This window comes from Protopterus annectens, chromosome 3.part1 (genome assembly GCF_019279795.1).
Source record: "Protopterus annectens isolate FY-2018-M chromosome 3.part1, PAN1.0, whole genome shotgun sequence".
NCBI lineage: Eukaryota > Metazoa > Chordata > Ceratodontiformes > Protopteridae > Protopterus > Protopterus annectens.
Genome location: NC_056732.1, coordinates 242,950,458 through 242,969,309, shown reverse-complemented (window position 1 = coordinate 242,969,309; position 18,852 = coordinate 242,950,458). Strand labels below are relative to the sequence as shown.

At 40.9% G+C, this 18,852-nt stretch overlaps 1 protein-coding gene across 5 annotated transcripts in view; it reads right to left on the bottom strand.

Annotated features, from left to right (window-relative positions):
- Positions 1-4,678: 4,678 nt before the first annotated feature.
- Positions 4,679-18,852, bottom strand: part of PIK3R4 (phosphoinositide-3-kinase regulatory subunit 4) — a 1,126,702-nt gene continuing 1,112,528 nt past the window's right edge. For all 5 annotated transcript variants that reach the window (XM_044066738.1, XM_044066737.1, XM_044066739.1 and 2 more), the window contains exon 20: positions 4,679-6,439. In XM_044066738.1, coding sequence (XP_043922673.1) covers positions 6,269-6,439 — 171 coding nt within the window. In that variant the 3' untranslated portion in view covers positions 4,679-6,268. The remainder of the gene's footprint in view (positions 6,440-18,852) is intronic.

Below are 18,852 nucleotides of genomic sequence, written 5' to 3'. Positions count from 1 at the left end.
GGAGCGGGATAACTGTAGCTGTGCGCCACTCAGTGGGCACGAAGCCTATGATTAAACATGACACTTAGGTGGGGTGCCAGTTCATTTTGTAGTTCATGTATTACGCAGCCTGGAATGTCATCTGGTCCCATGGATGCTGTATTCTTAGCTTTGGAGAGTGCTGTTTCTACCTGTGTGGCTGTGATTATCGGAATTTGGCAATCTTTTGGTATTGAGATGGGCCCTTTAGGGGGTGAGAGGGGGGTGAAGTTGGCACTAAATCGATCTGCCAGGATATTGGCAATATCCTTGGGATCAGTATATTTAATGTCATTCTGTTGTAGCTCAGAGCAGATCTGAGCATTGCCATTTAGTTTCTTGACATAACTATAGAATGTCTTGTGGTTGTCTTTGGAATCTTTGGCAATTTTATTTCCGCAACTAGCTTTTGAAGATTTTATGAGGGATCTCAGCTTCTTACTGAGGCTGGTGAGGGAGTTTTTTGCATCCTGGGAATTTCCTCTTTTCTGCAACAGTTTCTTCCTTCTGTTGTATAGTTTGTTTATAGCAGGGGGCCACCAGATTGGCTTCCTTTTTTTGGAGAAGAGCATCTTGGTTCTATTTGGGATGGCACAATTCATGCACGAGTGGATGTGCTCGTACAGTGCCTTAGTGTAGAATTCTGCAGTCGAACTTCCAGATCCCGTCTGCGTGGGTGTTGTGAAGTTTGTCACTTCTGACTTCAGTAGCATGAAGTTGGCTTTGGAGAAGTTTTTTAAGGAGGTTTCCTTACTGGGGGGGTGGGATGTGGATGTCAAGGGTGATTTGCTTATGGTCAGACCTGACCAATGAGGGGGTGACCACTGGTGTGGAGCATCTATCTCCCATGTTGGTAATGACCAGGTCTAGGATATTGGAGCCCCTGGTCGGACAATGGATTAGTTGATCCAGGGCATTGGAATTTATGAATTCCAAGAACCGTTGGGAAAAGGAGTTGGTACCCGAGTAGTTTTCCCAATTAATGGCAGGGTAGTTGAAATCAATTAAGGTGTTTGGTTGTATCTTAATATTTTCCAGTATGTTTAGGAAGGTGTAGTGAGAATATTGGGGTATGGTGGGGGATCTGTAGCAAGCTACAATTTGGATTGCAGTCTTACCTAGTGTTAGATGCACCTGGAGAATTTCAGATGCATTGTGTTGGACAACTAGCCTGGAGGTGTGAATATCCTTGGTGAATATGGACACTCCTCCACCTTTAGTGTTTCAGTCTTGGTTTTGTGGCCGAAAAGTGTGGTAAGAATTGTAGCCTGGTATTGCAGGGGTGCTCTCTGGAGCCTTGAACCAGGTCTCAGTCACTGCACAGATATAGATGTTCTCCATTTTTAGGAGTGCCTCGAGAGAGTGCATTTTGATTTTTAGACTTCTAGCACTGAGTAGCATTACCTTCAGATTTTGCATGCTTGTATCTGTTACGGTAGTGGTTTTATCCTTTGAACCTTGCCTAAACAAGGCACTATAGGGGTGGCAAGAGCTTTAGCCAGTAACCTGAATCCCAGGGGTGACAGGTGCAGACCATCTCTGGCAAAGCATCGTGGTTTGTCGATCATGTCTTCCCAGGCAGACAAATACTGGATCCCCTTTGAATGACACCAGAAGCTTAGCCATTTGTTAAATCAGTCATTTTGTCCTTATACTGTGGTATCATTCTAGGTGAAGGCAGGATGCTACTCAGGGCTAGGGTCATACCTGCCTGGGTCACATGATCCAAGAGCTCTTTCATGTCTCTTTTCATGTAGTCCAGGGAGGTACGTCTCAAGTCATTCACTCCAGCATGGACAATGACAGAGTCGTATTTGTACTTGTTGTGGAGTGACTTGAGTGCATGCGTTATGTGGCGGATCCTAGCACCTGACAGGCAGCTGACTGTAATTTTCTCCTTGTTCAGTTTGGTGAGTGGGACATCAGTGTGCCTGACTATAGAGTCACCTATGACTAAAGTGTTGGGTACATTGTCTTGCCTTAGGGGCTGTTGTTGGGTGGCACACCGGTGTTGTGAGCTATGTGTCACTTTGGTTGTGACTGGTGTTTGCTTGCGTTTCAGCTTCGGAGGTCTTTGTTGCTTGGGCAGGTTAATGTTAAGGCCCTCCACATATGTTGGTTTAGTGTTGCTATGTGTGGGTGTTGATGGTGTGGGTTTTGAAGGGCTATGAGTTGATAGAGGTGTAATGCAGGTGAATGCCTAGCACAATCTTGACCGGAGAGAGCTTTGCTTCCAGTTTGGCTATGTAGGTGCATCTCTCGCAGGTTGTAGTGTTGGGTGGTAGGAGGAGAGGATTGTCTGTGTACATGAGGCAGTTTTCCCAGCATTTTAAAAATCCCCTCTGTAGGAGGCTGTTTTTTCACCCAAGCAGGTCTATATACAACTAACCTTGTTACTGCACTTCTACTGCTACCGTCTGCCATACTGTAACCACACTTAATGTTATGCTTTCCTATTATAAAGGCTGTCTGTGTCAATTTCTATATTCTCTGTCTTAGGAAGTTATCAGAGATGTCTTCTACCATGTTTTTGTGTCTTTCCAAAGACATCTTTCTGATACTTTTACCATACCTGTTTGACAACTGACAGCTCTAAAGGCTAGAGTGGATGACATATAGACTTATTTCCCGTATCAGCTTATATCCTGCTTTCCTTAATTAATGAGCACTTTGAGACCCAAGTCACTTTGGATCCCCTTGCAACATCAATGACACTGCTGAAGAATCAGCTACTGGATTCCTTTATAGGTTTAACGTGTTCTGAACTTTGCAGAGCCCATATGTGTTTTGTGAGGCTAGAGTTTGGGAGTCCTTCCTTAAGACTGCATCTTGACACACATTCTCAAATGCCCAGAATACAGAAGGGACAGCCATTAGCTTAGGCTTCACTATGGTCTGGAGACCGTGACTCCTTTTATGTGAGTCTGAAATGTCTTTTAACCTCAATTTAAAATGTTCCCTCGTTAGATTTAATATTTCCCTAAATTAATTGCTCACACAATAGCCCAAAGACAAAGGAGATCTATGTAGAATATGGCAATGGCAGATCCTCCTCATCCATGTTTGATTCTGAGAAATATAGGGATATTTTCTGTTATATTTCACCAAGGGATTATCTCCTGAACTTGAAGGATGGGCCATTTGTGAATGAAATATATGCCATGTGGCTACATATTTTATACAAATGTGTAATTGAAAATGTCAGAGACTGACACATATGTTGGTAGAGTAGGGTATTTGGTCCCTTGTAAAATTTGAGATGGAGGCTCTATTGCTTAGTCCAGATGTATGGGTAACCACCAGTCTCTCCTAAGACTCCCCATTAGAGCAGCAGGAATTCCTTGCTTGGAAAGCCCTTCTAATGGCACAGTCAAAATAAACAGCGGCTAGATGTCCATTATGAGTAGCAGGGAACCAGCATTTGGCCTGGAGGTCTCACTTCAGCAGAAACCTGGCCTGCAGAGCTGGAAAAAAATCCCACTATTTGGCCTCAAAGGATCTAAGATTTGGAGAGAAGAGGCACAAGAATACCATGACAGAATGGGAGGGTGGGGTAGCACTTCATTGGATTTGGCATACACAGAACTAAGTGAGACTGGCAGTGTCATAATGGTTTGTTCTCTCTACCCAGTGGTTTTCTGGCTGCAAACATTTTATGCTTTTCCACTTTGCAGTGCATGCACTGTTTTTATGTGATGTGTTGTGCTTATGGCTGTTAGCAGAGTTTTTTTTTTTTTTTTTGTACTGGAGAATGAGAGTTTTTCCACTGGAGGAAGGGGAGATGCTCTTTGCCTCAGTGTTCTGAGCTTATGTTTCAGAAATGTTTAATGGTCCTGAGGATAGTGGAGAGTGATTTTCTTGCTGAAGGCAGTGCAATACTCACAGGTAGAGTCTGATCACTCTACCACTAAGAGAAAAGGCGTGACATCTAAAAGTCCTCTGTCTTCTGCAGGCTGACTTATTAGTCCTGTTTTTTTTGGACTTCAACGTTTTTAGAAAGATCAGTTAAGAACAACAATCCAATTATGACAATTTCAAAAATAATTAAGGTGTAAAAAAAAAAATTCCCAAACTGGGAACCTATCATCTTTTTTTTGTAAGTCTACAAATAGATATACTAATGTATCAGTTCTTGCAGGAAAAATAAAAGAATTAAAAAGTAGTGGAAGTTGCCATCCTATTTAGATATTCATTAAGCCAAAATCCTAGGCAAAGTGAAAAAAACATGCTCTTCTCACAAGATGTCTAAAAGCTCTGGAAGTCAGGCTAGAAGGATGGATGCATCCCTGCAGCTAATTGCCATGGATACTGAATGACAGTTGACCTCACACTAGACTTCATATTACTATGACAACTCCCTTCTGTGTACCCTTTCTTATACTTTAGTCATCAGAGGAAATAAAGAACCTCATCAGTAACCCAAAGATCAAGAAAAAAATTACAGTGAAGCATGTCAGTCACAGGATCATCTAGGTGGCATTATAAACGCAGAAATATTTCAAGTTATGTGATAACACACACACACATACACACGTAAATTATATCAGTATACAATAATTACTTTGACAATCTGCTGCATTTCTAAATTTATCAAATCCACTTCCACGTAAGTATTACAGAAAAAAGGGTAGCTATATATGTTAATTAAATGGCAATGACATAACAGTAAAGAATGTTTCTTTTAATGTACAGTGTGCTATAAATAGTTGTGTAATGACTTTAACATACTATTTTCAATGAAGAATACATTACTATAATACCTTAACAATCATGAGAAATGAAAACACGAGCACTGAAGTCTGTGACTTTTTAAAAAAACTGTGCTTTAGACACATTTTCGGTGTTTAGTTATACGTATATGTGAAAATAAATATTAGTCATTATTGAATGAATAGCATAGGAATAAGAGACACATAAGGGTACAAGTTTTCCAACACTCGCAATTCAGCATTATCTCCTGCAAAATCCCACTTTCAGGGATGTCCACATGCCCATACCAACATAGATTGTGATGTAACATTCAGCTTTACAGACATATCCTCAGAAACCACCGATTTGCCCCACCACTTGTTAGCCTCTTTCTACTAAAGAATTAATAATGCAGGCTTGACAGTACATTACTAAACAATTAATATAAATTGTTCACTTACCCAATTTACATGGAAATCCTACAGCAGAAGCTGTTGACAAGAAACACATTTACAAGTACCTAAGGTAAAAGACCTCCTTGATGGGTCCTTGTTTGAGGTGAATCCCCAAATAATAATAACCATGGTGAAAGGAGGCAATATCACACAAGCACAGAACGCAGACAGCTAGGGTCTGGAGTAGTAACTTCTCAAACGGAGTCTAACCTTTCCCTCACTGAGTTGCAGTTGAGGTCATAATGCTTGATGAAATACCGAAGACCAAGTGGCAACAAAGCACAGCTGTTTGTGATGGAAACCTTCTTGAAGCAAGAACAGGAGGCAGCCACTCGGCTGAAGTATAATGTGACTGCAGCATTTGCCAAAGGTCATGATTACATGCCTGAAAACATGACTTTACAGAAAATGGCAAATAACTGGGTGAGAAAGACATACCCAACCATGAAGAAATAAAAAATGGGCTCTGTATGACAAAGTGTACAGTGCAATAGAGTATATCTTCTAGTAAATTTAGTTACAAACTGATGCATGAGAAGAAGCATAACTGCCAATGTTTAAAGTGATTTGTAAAGCATGCAGCATTTAAGGTGTTGCCACGCAGACTAAACGCTTCATTTGCACAGTGTTTTCTGTCAGTAAGTTCTGTTTTCATAACATTAACACACATAAATGACAGAATAGCTCCTTTCATTGAGTTCTGCCATTAATTAAAAAACAAACAAACAAAAAAAAAACATAGACAGAAACAAAGCTGACAATACTAAAATTAGCTTGCAATGGCAGTCTCTGAGTGTGGGTTTATTTTAAATGTTTATATAAAACCATTTTGACAATCCACACTCTCCATGCTGGGAGGCATTGCAGTTGTTCATTATGCATCAACATTTACAACGTTCTCTCATGATTCATGGCTTTAATGGAACAGTTTCCACAGAAGAGCTTATAAATATTTTCAGCTATGAATGTTAAAGATCTGCAGGCGGTAGATGGTAGTAATGGCCACATTTCCTTGTCTGTGTTTGAAAAACAAATGGAGGATAAAAATGTAGCTGGACTGCTCCATTTAGTGCAATGACAAATTCCATATATGACATTGATGACATTTACTTCCACACCTTTACAATTCCATCTCTTGATGCTGTCACAATAAATCCTTGCGTAGTCTGGAAAGTAGCAATGTCTGTGATAATATCATGGTGTCCTACTGGCAAAGATTCAGGCCCCCTACGAGGTGTATCTTCTGCGAGGCCAACCTTTTGTTTGCTGTGAATTTCCTAAACAGTAAAATTATAACTTCATTTTAGAATTTATTTTGCATTAATCTCACAAAAATCAACTAAATCTGTACTGTATTATACAAAATAAATAAAATGAGAAAATAAAAATAAAGCAGGAAAAAAGATGAATACAATTTACTTTCTGAAGGCCATTCACAAGCAGTAAATACAGGAATAAGATTAGTCCTCCAAACCTCATGGATAAATTACCTCTTGGTGTGTCTGATTATCACAAAAGGCTGGAAAGCAACAAAAAACTAAATAGAATGCAGCAAAATGGGAAAAGACATATAACTTGATAACCAGATGCACATGGGATGATATCTATGGCCCATTTCAAAGATGTTCTTCACACCGTGATCCCGCTACTGTAGGGGACACTTGTGGAACAGCAATATCAGAGAATTACAAGTAATTCATAAACAAAACTGCACCTTTGTTATTATCCATTCACTATACAGCCATTGAGAAATGAATGGCACAAGAAGTAGTGGGGCAATGAGTTCACTTCAGGGGTGCACTGAATACTATAAGGCCAGACGGCAAAGAAAGGGAGTGCATAGCAGCTGTGAACTCTGAAAAACGACAATGATATTTGTGATAAAAGAACACGTGGGAACACAGATAAGAGCATCACGTGATTTGGTGAATACTAATGTATAGCAGGTGCTACAACAACTCACATATTCATTTCTACCGAGTCACATGCAGGTGATTCTAATAGGTTCATAGGTGTGTACTAGGCTAATGGCCCTGGAGCCTTTACAAACCTAGCCCATAGGATTTCCCTGACATCGTGCCACCCGACCTCAGTTTCCAGTGCCTCTGCCGCGTAGAGCCACTGGAGTGATCCCCGGGATGAATTTTCTATTTCCCACTAACTCATCAAGGTTTCTCTTGAAGAGGGCCAGTAAGGTGCTCTGTTTGACATGTATGGGAAGTCTATTCCATAGCAAGAGCAGTCTCTGGGTTATGAACCTGTCCCTCCTGCATGTTCTGTTGATTGGGGTAATGAGTCTGAGGTCACTGGAGCATGTGGTGCAGAGGGATTTCTTTAGCTGAAGCATTTCTAATAGACCTGGATCAGACATTTGCCTCTAAGTTGGTGATATGAGACAGAGAATAGTTGGAGTTTTTTAAGTCTGTCCATATAGGACAAGTGTTTAAGAACTTGGATCCTCTTTGTGAGGTACTTTTGCAGCCGCTGTAGTTGTTGCAGGCATCTAGTGAGGTACATGCCAAATGGGGCATTGTACTCTATGATTGGCCTAATGAGGGAAGAGTAGAGAGAGACAATGACCTCTTTCTTCCTGGATGCAAAACCCTTAGTAATGAGATGTGCCACATAGAAGGATTTTCTGACCACAGTGGCAATGTGGTGGTCAAAAGAGAGGCTGCTGTCAACCTGTGTTCACAGACCTCTTATAGCACCTTCTGTGCTCAGTGGACTACCATCAATGTGGTAATTCATGGGAACTGGGTTTTCCCAAAGGGGATGACGACACAGACTTTGGCATTGAGATTAAGGCCATGGTTCTGATACCAGTCGTTCGTCTTAGTGAGGCCTTTCTGTAGAATGTCATCATCACTTGGGGAGTTAATAATAGCTCCCAGCTTTGCAATTGCCTGTGAAGTTTGACAGCCAGCGATCCCTTGTGTTGGCCTGGACTTCAGAGAAGTAGATACCAAACAGGAGAGGACCCAGGACCGAACCCTGTGGGACTCCACTCGTGACTGGTCGGCAGTCTGAGTCCACTACTTTCACACTGTGGATTCTATCTGTGAGCCAATTTGCAACCCACCTAGTGATATAGGGGTTGATGCCTAGCTTAGTGAGTTTTTCTATGATTCCTGAATGGGAATGGTATCAAACACCTTGGCCAGATCAAGGTAGGCTGTATGAACCACCTTGCCTTCATCCAAATAAGTTGACCAAGTTGAGCAGGCATGATCTACTCTTCAAAAAAACAAACTGTGTGGGATCCAGAGTTTGGAGATTCCCTATATCCTTGTTTATTAGGTCCATGATGATGCATTCCATAGCTTTGCATATCAGACTCGTCAGGCTAATGGGGCGACAGTTCCCAGGGTCTGTAGTCACTCCTCCTTTGTGGAGAGGGATGACTGTAGCAGTGCGTCATTCGGTAGGGACAAAGCTTGAGGTGAGGCTGTGACTGAACAGGGCACACAAGTGAGGTGCCAGTTCACTCTGTAGTTCATGTAGTACACAGCCAGGGATATTTTCAGGTCCCATGGAAGCTGTATTCTTGGCTTTGGACAGTGCTGTTTTAACCTGTGTGGCAGTAATACTGGGTGCCTGGCAATCTACTGGTATTGTGATTGGTCCTTTCAGGGGGGAGGTAAAGTTGGCACTGAATTTGTCGGCCAGTATTTTGGCAATATCTGTTGGCTCAATATAGGAGGTACCATTGTGAAGTAGCTCACAGCAAATTTGGGTATTGCCATGGAGATTCTTTACATAACCATAGAAGGCCTTGTGGTTGTCTTTACTAACTGCTGCAATTCTGTTTTCATAGCTAGCTTTAGACTATTTGATGAGGGATCTCAACGTTTTGTTGAGGCTGATAAGGGAGTTTTTCTAGTCTTGGGACTTCACCTTATTCTGCATCAGTTTCCTCCTCCTGTTGTAGAGTTTGTTTATGGTAGGGGACCACCAGATTGGCTTCCTTTTTTTTGGAGGAGCGTGTCTTGGTTCTATTGGGTATGGCGAGATCCATGCATTTGTGTACTTGTTAGTACAGTGCAATAGTGTATGACTCGGCGGTCATGCAACTATTCTCCATTTGCATGGATGCCATGAAGTTAGTCACCTCTGTTTTTAGGAGCCCAAAGTTAGCTTTGGAGAAGTTGTTCATGGTGGTTACCTTTGCGGTGGCAGGGGTGGGGGGATGTGGATTTCTAAAATGATTAGTTTGTGGTCGGATCTAACCAGGGAGGAGCTAACTATTGGTGTAGAGCAACGGTCGCCCATGTTAGTAATGACCAGGTCAGGGATGTTGCTACCTCTAGTGGGGGTAAAAATGAGCTTTTCCAGGGCATTAGAATTAATGAATTGCAGGAAACACTGGGCAAGTGTATTGGTGCATGAGTAGTTTTCCCAGTTAATGGAGGGGTAATTCAAGTCGCCCAGTATGAGAGTGTTAGGTTGGACCCTAATATTCTCCAATGTGCTTAGGAACGTGGAGTGTGAGTCTTGAGACATTGTTGGGGACCTATAGCAGGCTATGACCTAAATCGCTGTCTTACCCAATGTTAGCTGCACCTGAAGTATCTCTGATGTGTTATGTTGGCCTATCAGTCTGGAGGTGCGTGCATCCTTTATGATTATGGAAATACCACTGCCTTTGGAGCTTCGGTCCAAGTTCTGGGACTGAAAGGTGTGGAATGAGTTATAGCCTGGTAGTGCAGGGGTGCTTTCTGCAGCCTTGAACCAGGTCTGTGTTACAGCATAAATGTCGATGTTCTCCATTTTAAGGAGAGCTTCGAATGAGTGCATTTTCAGATTTAGACTTCTAGCGTTGAGTAGCATGACCCTCAGATTGCATTTGTTTGTAGCTGTTATGGTGGTAATTTGGTCTTTGGAACACCGCCTAAAAAAGGCACTACTGGGGTGGCAAGAGCCTTGGGCAGCATCCGGAAACACAGGGGTGACAGATGCAGGCCATCTCTGGCAAAGCATTGAGGTCTTTAATCATGTCATCCCAGGCAGACAGATACTGGATTCCCCTTAGAATGACACCAGAAACTTAGCCAATTGTTGAAATCAATCATTTTCTGCTTGTACTGTGGCATCATTCTGGGTGATGGTAGGATGCTGCTCAGTGCTGGGGTCATACCCGCCTGGGCTACATAGTCAGAGAGCTCCTCCATTTCTCTTTTCATGTAGTCCAGGGAGGTACGTCTCATGTCATTCAAACCCACATGTACAACGACAGAGTCATATGTGTATCTGTTGTTGAGGGACCTGAGTGCGTGTGTTATGTGGGGGATCCTGGCATCTGACAGGCAGCTGACTGTTACTTTCTCCTTATTCAACCTAGTGAGTGGCACATCAGTGTGCTTCACTATTGAGTCACCTATGACTAGTGTGTTGGGCATGCTGTTCTGCCTTAGGAGCTTTGGTTGAGTGGCACACTGTTTAGGAGAGTTGTGTGTCTCGTGATTAGTGTTGTGGTGTGGTGGTCGACTGCGTTTCTGCCTTGGAGGTCTCTGCTGTTTGGGTAGATTTTTGTTGAAAGCTTCCGCAAAGGTGGGTGTGTGGTTTGTGTTTTTATGTGAAGGCAGTGCTGGTGTGTGATCTGGAGGGCTGTGTGTTCTATGTGGTGTGGTGCAAGTTGTTGACCTTCTTCTCTTGACAAGCTAGTCCGGTCTTGGCTGGAGAGTGCGTGGCTTCCAATCTGGATATATAAGTGCATCTCTCACAAGTCTGAGTGTTGGGAGGTAAGAGGAGAGGGTTGTCAGTGTACATGAGGCAGTTGCTACATTGCCTCAAGATGCCCAAGTTCACGAGGTTAATAGCAGAAAGCACTGGGAACTGACCTTTAGACATGCCTGGATGGGTGGGTATTAATAATAAGTACTGGAGCTGTTTCCTTGTAGAACGTTTAATGCTGGTAGCCCTTTTGTGTGCTACAATAATTGCTACAAGAAGTCTGGTAAAGTTCTAGACTGATAAGCTAGTAAAAGTGCAGGAGAGGAGAGCATACAGCAAATCTGTATCTGGACTAGACTAGTTACAGGAAAGGCGTGAAACAAGCGCAAACACCGGCTTTTAAACCAGAAAGTTGAAAGAGATGGAAACACTGCTCAAATGGACAATAAACTACAATTTTTGGACCAGAAACCATTCCTCTTGTGGTAGATAGGCTACCTAGTGCTTACCACTCCCACTGAAAAGCTAGAAGGCTACCCTCTGACACAGAAAGGCTTGGGGGGACTCAGAAGCTTACAAACAGTCCTGGATACAGCAAATCTGTACTTGGACTAGACTAGTTATAGGAAAGGTCGGAAACAAGGGCAAATGCGGGATTTAAAACCAGAAGTTAAAAGAGATGGAAAAAAACTGCCCAAACGGCCAATAAACTTAACTTTCTGGGCCAGTAACCACTCGTCTTGTGGTAGACAGGTTAACTAGTGCTTACCACTCCCACTGATAGGTTAGAAGGCTTCACTCCAACACAGACAAGCTTGGGGGGCTCAGAAGCTTACATACAGTCCAGGATACAGCAAATCTGTATCTGGACTAGACTAGTTACAGGAAAGGTGGGAAAAGTGCAAACACAGGCTTTTGGACCAGGAAGTTGAAAGAGAAGAAAAACTGCCCAAACGGCCAATAAACTACAATTTCTGGGTCGGAAACCACTCCTCTTGTGGTAGATAGGCTACCTAGTGCTTACCACTCCCACTGACAAGCTAGGAGGCTTCCATGCAACACAGAAAGGCTTGGGGGGCTCAGAAGCTTACAAACAGTCCTGGATACAGCAAATCTGTATCTGGATTAGACTAGTTACAGGAAAGGTGGGAAGTAAGCGCAAATGCGGCCTTTTAAACCAGAAGTTGAAAGAGATGGAAAAAACTGTCCAAGGGCCAATAAACTACAATTTCTGGGCCAGAAACCACTCCTCTCATGGTTGGCAGCCTACCTTGTGCTTATCACTCCCACTGATAAGCTAAAAGGCTTCCCACTGACAAAGAAAGGCGTGGGGGGCTCAGAAGCTTACAAACAGTCCTGGACACAGCAAATCTGTATCTGGGCTAGATTAGTTACAGGAAAGGCGGGAAACAAATGCAAACACGGGCTTCTAAACCAGAAAGTTGAAAGAGATGGAAAAACTGCCCAAATGGCCAATAAACTACAATTTCTAGGACAGAAACTACTCCTGAGGTAGAAGCTAACACACAGTCCTGGATACAGTAAATCTGTATATGGACTAGACTAAGTTACAGGAAAGGCAGGAAACAAGCTTAAATTTATTTTACACTAGAACAGCACTAAAAACAATTAAAGTGCAGTGCAAGCTAGCACGCGAGTGTGTAGCAATATTAAAGCAAATATAGTTGAAATAAATGCAATTTATTCAAACTGTATTCTGAGCTGAATTCAAATTTTTGTTTTATTCAACTCTGAACAGTTAAAAAATAGCCAAAAATATACTTATCAGCTGAGAAGTACACTCAGTAAGAACACAAGGATATTCCAGCAAAGTTTTATTTTATTTATTTATTGTTTTGTAAAGTGGAAAGAGAGACGGGAGAAATAGAAGACAATTAAAGGTTAAGGACCTAAGTGGGGTGGCCTTCTCAAATGTTCTCTCTGTATTCGGTAAAATGAGCTAATGACACTAGACTGGGATAGAGCTGAACAGATGGGACTAGTAGGAGTGTCTGAAATCAAAATATGATTTCACTGCACTCGGTTGAGTGAGCAAATGAGATGGAACCAGGAGGAGTGTTCAAACACAGATTTACAGGAGGGGTTGGGACTTCTAACTGCAGAGAGACAGACAGACCACAATATTCAGTGAAAGAATTAAATAAACAGAAAAAAATATAGTACTATCTTTAAAACTGCAAGTTTGTACTTAAGTTCAGCTCCTAATACAGTAGATTGTAGCCAGCCAAACCACTCAGATATTGAGCAGAAATAATTCCCAGCTATGTGGCTAACACTTAAAGCACAGAGAAACCCTCTAGGATAAGAGTAAAATATCGATAACAAAGAAGTGAAAACAGCAATAATACTGTCTAACTGCAGAGAGACAGACCACAATATTCAGTCAAACAATTAAATAAACAGAAAAATAAAATACAGTACCATATTTAAAACTGCAAGTTGGTACTTAACTTCAGCTTCTAATGCAGCTGATTGTAGCCAGCCAAACCACTGAGATCCTGAGCAGAAAATAAATTCCTAGCTATGTGCCTAACACTTAAAGCACAGAGAAAACCTCGAGGCTAAGAGTTAAAAACTGAATAACAAAGAAGTGAGAACAGCAATAACCCCCTCTAACTGCAGAGAGACAGACCACAATATTCAGTGAAACAGTTAAATAAACAGAAAAATAAAATACAGTACTATCTTCAAAACTGCAAGTTTGTACTCAACTTCAGCTTCTAATACAGTTGATTGTAGCCAGCCATAGCACATAGAAGTTGTTCTTCTTTTGGCTTTTCCCAGTTAGGGGTCGCCACAGCGGAAGTCCGCTCTGCTAATGATTGGCAGCAGATTTTTTTTTATGGTGTTGAGTTGCCAGCCCGACGCCCAACCTTCAACGAAGGCATGCCCGTTCACGCATGTCTTTTGAATGCTACTCGACCACGCAGAGGACATGCACACTCCACACAGAAGGCGCTCCAGCTGAGAATCGAATGGGAGTACCTCTTGCTGTGAGGCGACAATGCTACCGCTGCACCACCACGCAGATATTGAGCAGAAAATAAATTCCCAGCTATGTGGCTAAGACATAATGCAAAGAGAAACCCTCTAGGCTAAGAGTTAAATATTGAATAACAAAGAAGTGAGAACAGCAATAATCCCCTCTAACTGCAGAGTGACAGACCACAATATTAAGTGAAAAATTAAATAAATAGGAAAATAAAACAGAATACTATCTTTAAAACTGCAAGATTGTACTTAACATCAGCTTCTAATACAGTTCATTGTAGCCAGCCAAACCACTCAGATATTGAGCAGAAAATAAATTCTCAGCTATGTGGCTACCACTTAAAGCACAGAGAAACCCCCTAGGCGAACAGTTAAATATCAAACAGCAATAACCCCTTCTAACTACAGAAAGACCACACTATTCAGTGAAACAATTAAATTAACAGAAAAATAAAATACAGTACTAACTTCAAAACTGCAAGTTTGCACTTAACTTCAGCTTCTAATACCGTTGATTGTAGCCAGCCAAACCACTCAGATATTGAGCAGAAAATAAATTTCCAGCTATGTGGCTAACACGTAAAGCAAAGAGAAACCCTCTAGGCTAAGAGTTAAATATCGAATAACAAAGTGGTGAGAACAGCAATAACCCCCCTAACTGCAGAGAGAGAGAAAGAGAGAGAGAGACCACAATATTCGGTGAAACAATTAAATAAACAAAAAAATAAAATACAGTACTATCTTTAAAACTGCAAGTTTGTAGCTTTTAATACAGTTGGTTGTAGCCAAACTACTCAGATATTGAGCAGAAAAATAAATTCCCAGCTATGTGGCTAACACTTAAAGCACAGAGAAACCCTCTAGGCTAAGAGTTAAATATCGAATAACAAAGAAGTGAGAATAGCAATAACCCCCTCTAACTGCAGAACAAAAAAATAAAATACAGTACTATCTTTAAAACTGCAAGTTTGTACTTAACTTCAGCTTCTACTACAGTTGACTGTAGCCAGCCAAACCACTCAGCTATTGAGCAGAAAATAAATTCTCAGCTATGTGGCTAACAATTAAAGCACAGAGAAACCCTCAAGACTAAGAGTTATATATTGAATAACAAATAAGTGAGAACAGCAATGACCCCCTCTAACTGCAGACAGACAAACCACAATATTCAGTGAAACAATTAAATAAACAGAAAAATAAAATACAGTACTATCTTCAAAACTGCAAGTTTGTACTTAACTTCAGCTTCTAATACAGTTGATCGTAGCCAGCCATACCACTCAGATATTGAGCAGAAAATAAATTCCCAGCTATGTGGCCAACACTTAAAGCAATGAGAAACCCTCTAGGCTAAGAGTTAAATATCGGATAACAAAGAACTGAGAACAGCAATAACCTCATCTAACTGCAGAGAGACAGGTAGACCACAATATCCAGTGAAACAATTAAATAAACAGAAAAATAAAATACAGTACTATCTTTAAAACTGCAAGTTTGCACTTAACTTCAGCTTCTAATACTGTTGATTGTAACCAAACCACTCAGACATTGAGCAGAAAATAAATTCCCAGCTATGTGGCTAACACTTAAAGCAATGAGAAACCCTCTAGGCTAAGAGTTAAATATCGAATAACAAAGAAGTGAGAACAGCAATAACTTCCTCTAACTGCAGGGAGACAGACAGACCACAATATCCAGTGAAAAAATTAAACAGAAAAATAAAATACAGTACTAACTTCAAAACTGCAAGTTTGTACTTAACTTCAGCTTCTAATACAGTTGATTGTAGCCAGCCAAATCACTCAGATATTGAGCAGAAAATAAATTCCCAGCTACGTGGCTAACACTTAAAGCAAAGAGAAACCCTCTAGGCTAAGAATTAAATATTGAATAAGACAGAAGTGAAAACAGCACTAACCCCCTCTAACTGCAAAGAGACGGACCACAATATCCAGTGAAACAATTAAACAGAAAAATAAAATACAGTACTATCTTTAAAACTGCAAGTTTGTACTTAACTTCAGCTTCTAATACAGTTGATTGTAGCCACCGAAACCACTTAGATACTGGGCAGAAATAAATTCCCAGCTATGTGGCTAACGCTTAAAGCACAGAGAAACCTGCTAGGCTAAGAGATAAATATCGAATAACAAAGAAGTGAGAACAGCAGTAACCCCCTCTAATTGCAGAGAGACAGACAGATCACAATATTCGGTGAAACAATTAAACAGAAAAATAAAATACAGTTCTATCTTTAAAACTGCAAGTTTGTACTTAACTTCAGCTTCTAATACAGTTGATTGTAGCCAGCTAAACCACTCAGATATTGAGCAGAAAATAAATTTTCAGCTATGTTGCTAACACTTAAAGCACAGAGAAACCATCTAGGCTAAAAGTTAAATATTGAATAACAAATAAGTGAGAACAGCAATAACCCCCTCTAACTGCAGAGAGACAGACCACAATAATTACTGAAACAAACAGAAAAATAAAATACAGTACTATTTTTAAAATTGCAATTTTGAACTTAACTTAAGCTTCTAATACAGTTGATTGTCACCAGCCAAACCACTCCGATATTGAGCAGAATGGCATGGCATTGCTGGGGAAAGGCGGTATGACATGAGGAAGGGTACAGGCATGGCATGAATACACATAAAACTTAATGGCCTTGCAATATTTATGAAATCTAATGGCTGCCTGTGATAGTTAAAACATCTGCAGGTAACTTAGCAACTTGAGTTTTACCACACTGCTAGTATGGACTGTTTTCTTCATTTAAACACACCTGTTATCTAGTTTATATCTTTGCACATACAGTTTGTAATTTTAGAATGACAGGCTTTGCTGGAAATGCTCATCCAGACTCTGCCACAGTCTGCTGAGAGGGAACGTTTAGCTTGCTTTTGATTTCTTGTACTTTGTATTACTTTATTGGTTTTGCTACTTTGTATACTGTGATGTGTTTTCTTTACACCTCGTTTTTCTTGTATGCTGCTTTTAATTGCATATTAAAACTTGGAGAGACCACAACTGTTTCTCTTGTGAGTCAGACAGAAATTATAACAGGTCAATTAAGGAGTCATATAGAAGTTAGAACAGATCAGTTATGGTTAATCATTTGTGAATTGAGGGGGTGGAGCTAGGAACTAAACCTTCTTCTTAAGGTGTAAAATAAAAGATTTGAAAGCTTTTCTGGAAAAAAGCTCCCCCATACTCTGCTACAGCTTGCTGTGAGGGAAAAGTTAATTTGCTTTTGATTTATTATACTTTCTATTCCTTTATTGCCATTTTTCTACTTTATTTACTGTGATTTGTTTTCTTTATTTTGCTTTTAAGTGTATGGTAAAACTTGAAGAGAGACCTGCTGTGTCTCTCGTGACTTGGACAGAAATTTTTTCCACCTTCCCACTCTGTTACTGTTGTGTTCTTAAATACCACTGTCTTTCTAGTTGCCTGCCCTTTATGTTAATTTGTCTGTACACCTCCTTCCCTTTCTCCTTCACTGGCTGGTGTGAGTAAGCACAAAACTATCATTTTGTGAAATCACTCACCTTCAACTATTTAAATGTATCGGCCATCCCACTGTATTCCATAGTAGCAGAATACAAAAGTGCTCCCTCTCTTTTAATCTATCTTGCTCTTTTAAAATAGTGGCTCTCCACTTAGACAGCTAAAACTTAATTTACCCAGTTTCATATCTAACTGCTTAGTGTACACTGCAGTGTTTAGTATAAACCATTTTTTCATCTTACCTTTAAACATCTATTGCAAGACCACCAGTTACTGGAGAGCCTACATTCTGCCTCTCAGCAGTTATCTTGGAATTAGTGCTTCTGTTTTCTCCTGGTGAGAGGAGTACAGGGAGATTATTTCCTGGAGACTGCTGGTCACCAGAAAGCCTAATAACTGCTTTATAGGTGACAGCTTGGAATCTGTGCCTATATTCTGATCCTGGTGAGAGTAGGAGCAGAGTGCATTGATTCCTGTTTCTGGTTGGAGAGCGAGTGTCTATGCTTAATGTTCCTGATTGGTCTGGTTGCTATTCAAGGCATCTACCAGTAAAAGGCTACAAACCTACAGACCCTTGCATCATCTGGGACAAGACTGTAGATCATGAAACAGGCTGTGGCCTGCTTCTCATCTTGGGAATGGTGCTAACATTTTGCTTTTGGTGAGAAAAGAAGCAAAGGACTATTGTATCCCAACAGAGTGAAGCTGTGGTGAGACCAGCATTAGTAGTAGCCATGCAGTAGCCATTCATGTGACTACCCTCCTTTCATCATTCTTGCAAGCTAATTCTTTGTTTTCAGTAAGTACTGCTTGATTTGTTTCTAACTTCAGAATATCCACCTAAATACTTCATCCTTAAATTTTCAGGGTCTACTTATTAGTTTCCCCTCAAGTGTTTGATAGTGCTCTGTATAGGCTCAGACACCTTGAGTGACATTTTTCCTATAAAAGCAGAACTGAAATTTCTCCAATACCTAGCTGCACACAGGACAACTAGTTTGCAGTGACAAGCACTACCCCCACAGTTGCAAATTGGATAGTCCTGACAGTGACTTATATTCTCACTCCAACTGTCTAAACAATAAAAAAGGGTCTGTTGCCATGGATATGAACGTTCCTACCATCTCCGTTACCGGCTTGGTGGATATGGGCATCCTGAGGCAATGCAGAAATTTCCTCATGTTTACTGACAACCAGTTAATTCTCAAACAAACTCATATGGCATGTGAGAGATGTATTTAAACAATGTCACTGGAGGCAAAGCTCTCACATGAAATTACTCCTAATGTCAATAAGGTTGTCAGTAGTACACACGCTGCACCCATCATGCACAATTCAAAGCAGATATATCGACCCACATATGCTGAGGCACTTAATTGTAACGTTTCTAAACCACAAAGACTAAGTATACCTACCAAATAGCCTCAGCAGCCCCAAATGCACTCTTTCAACACAACACCAACACCACTTAGAGCTACATCTCATGGAGCCT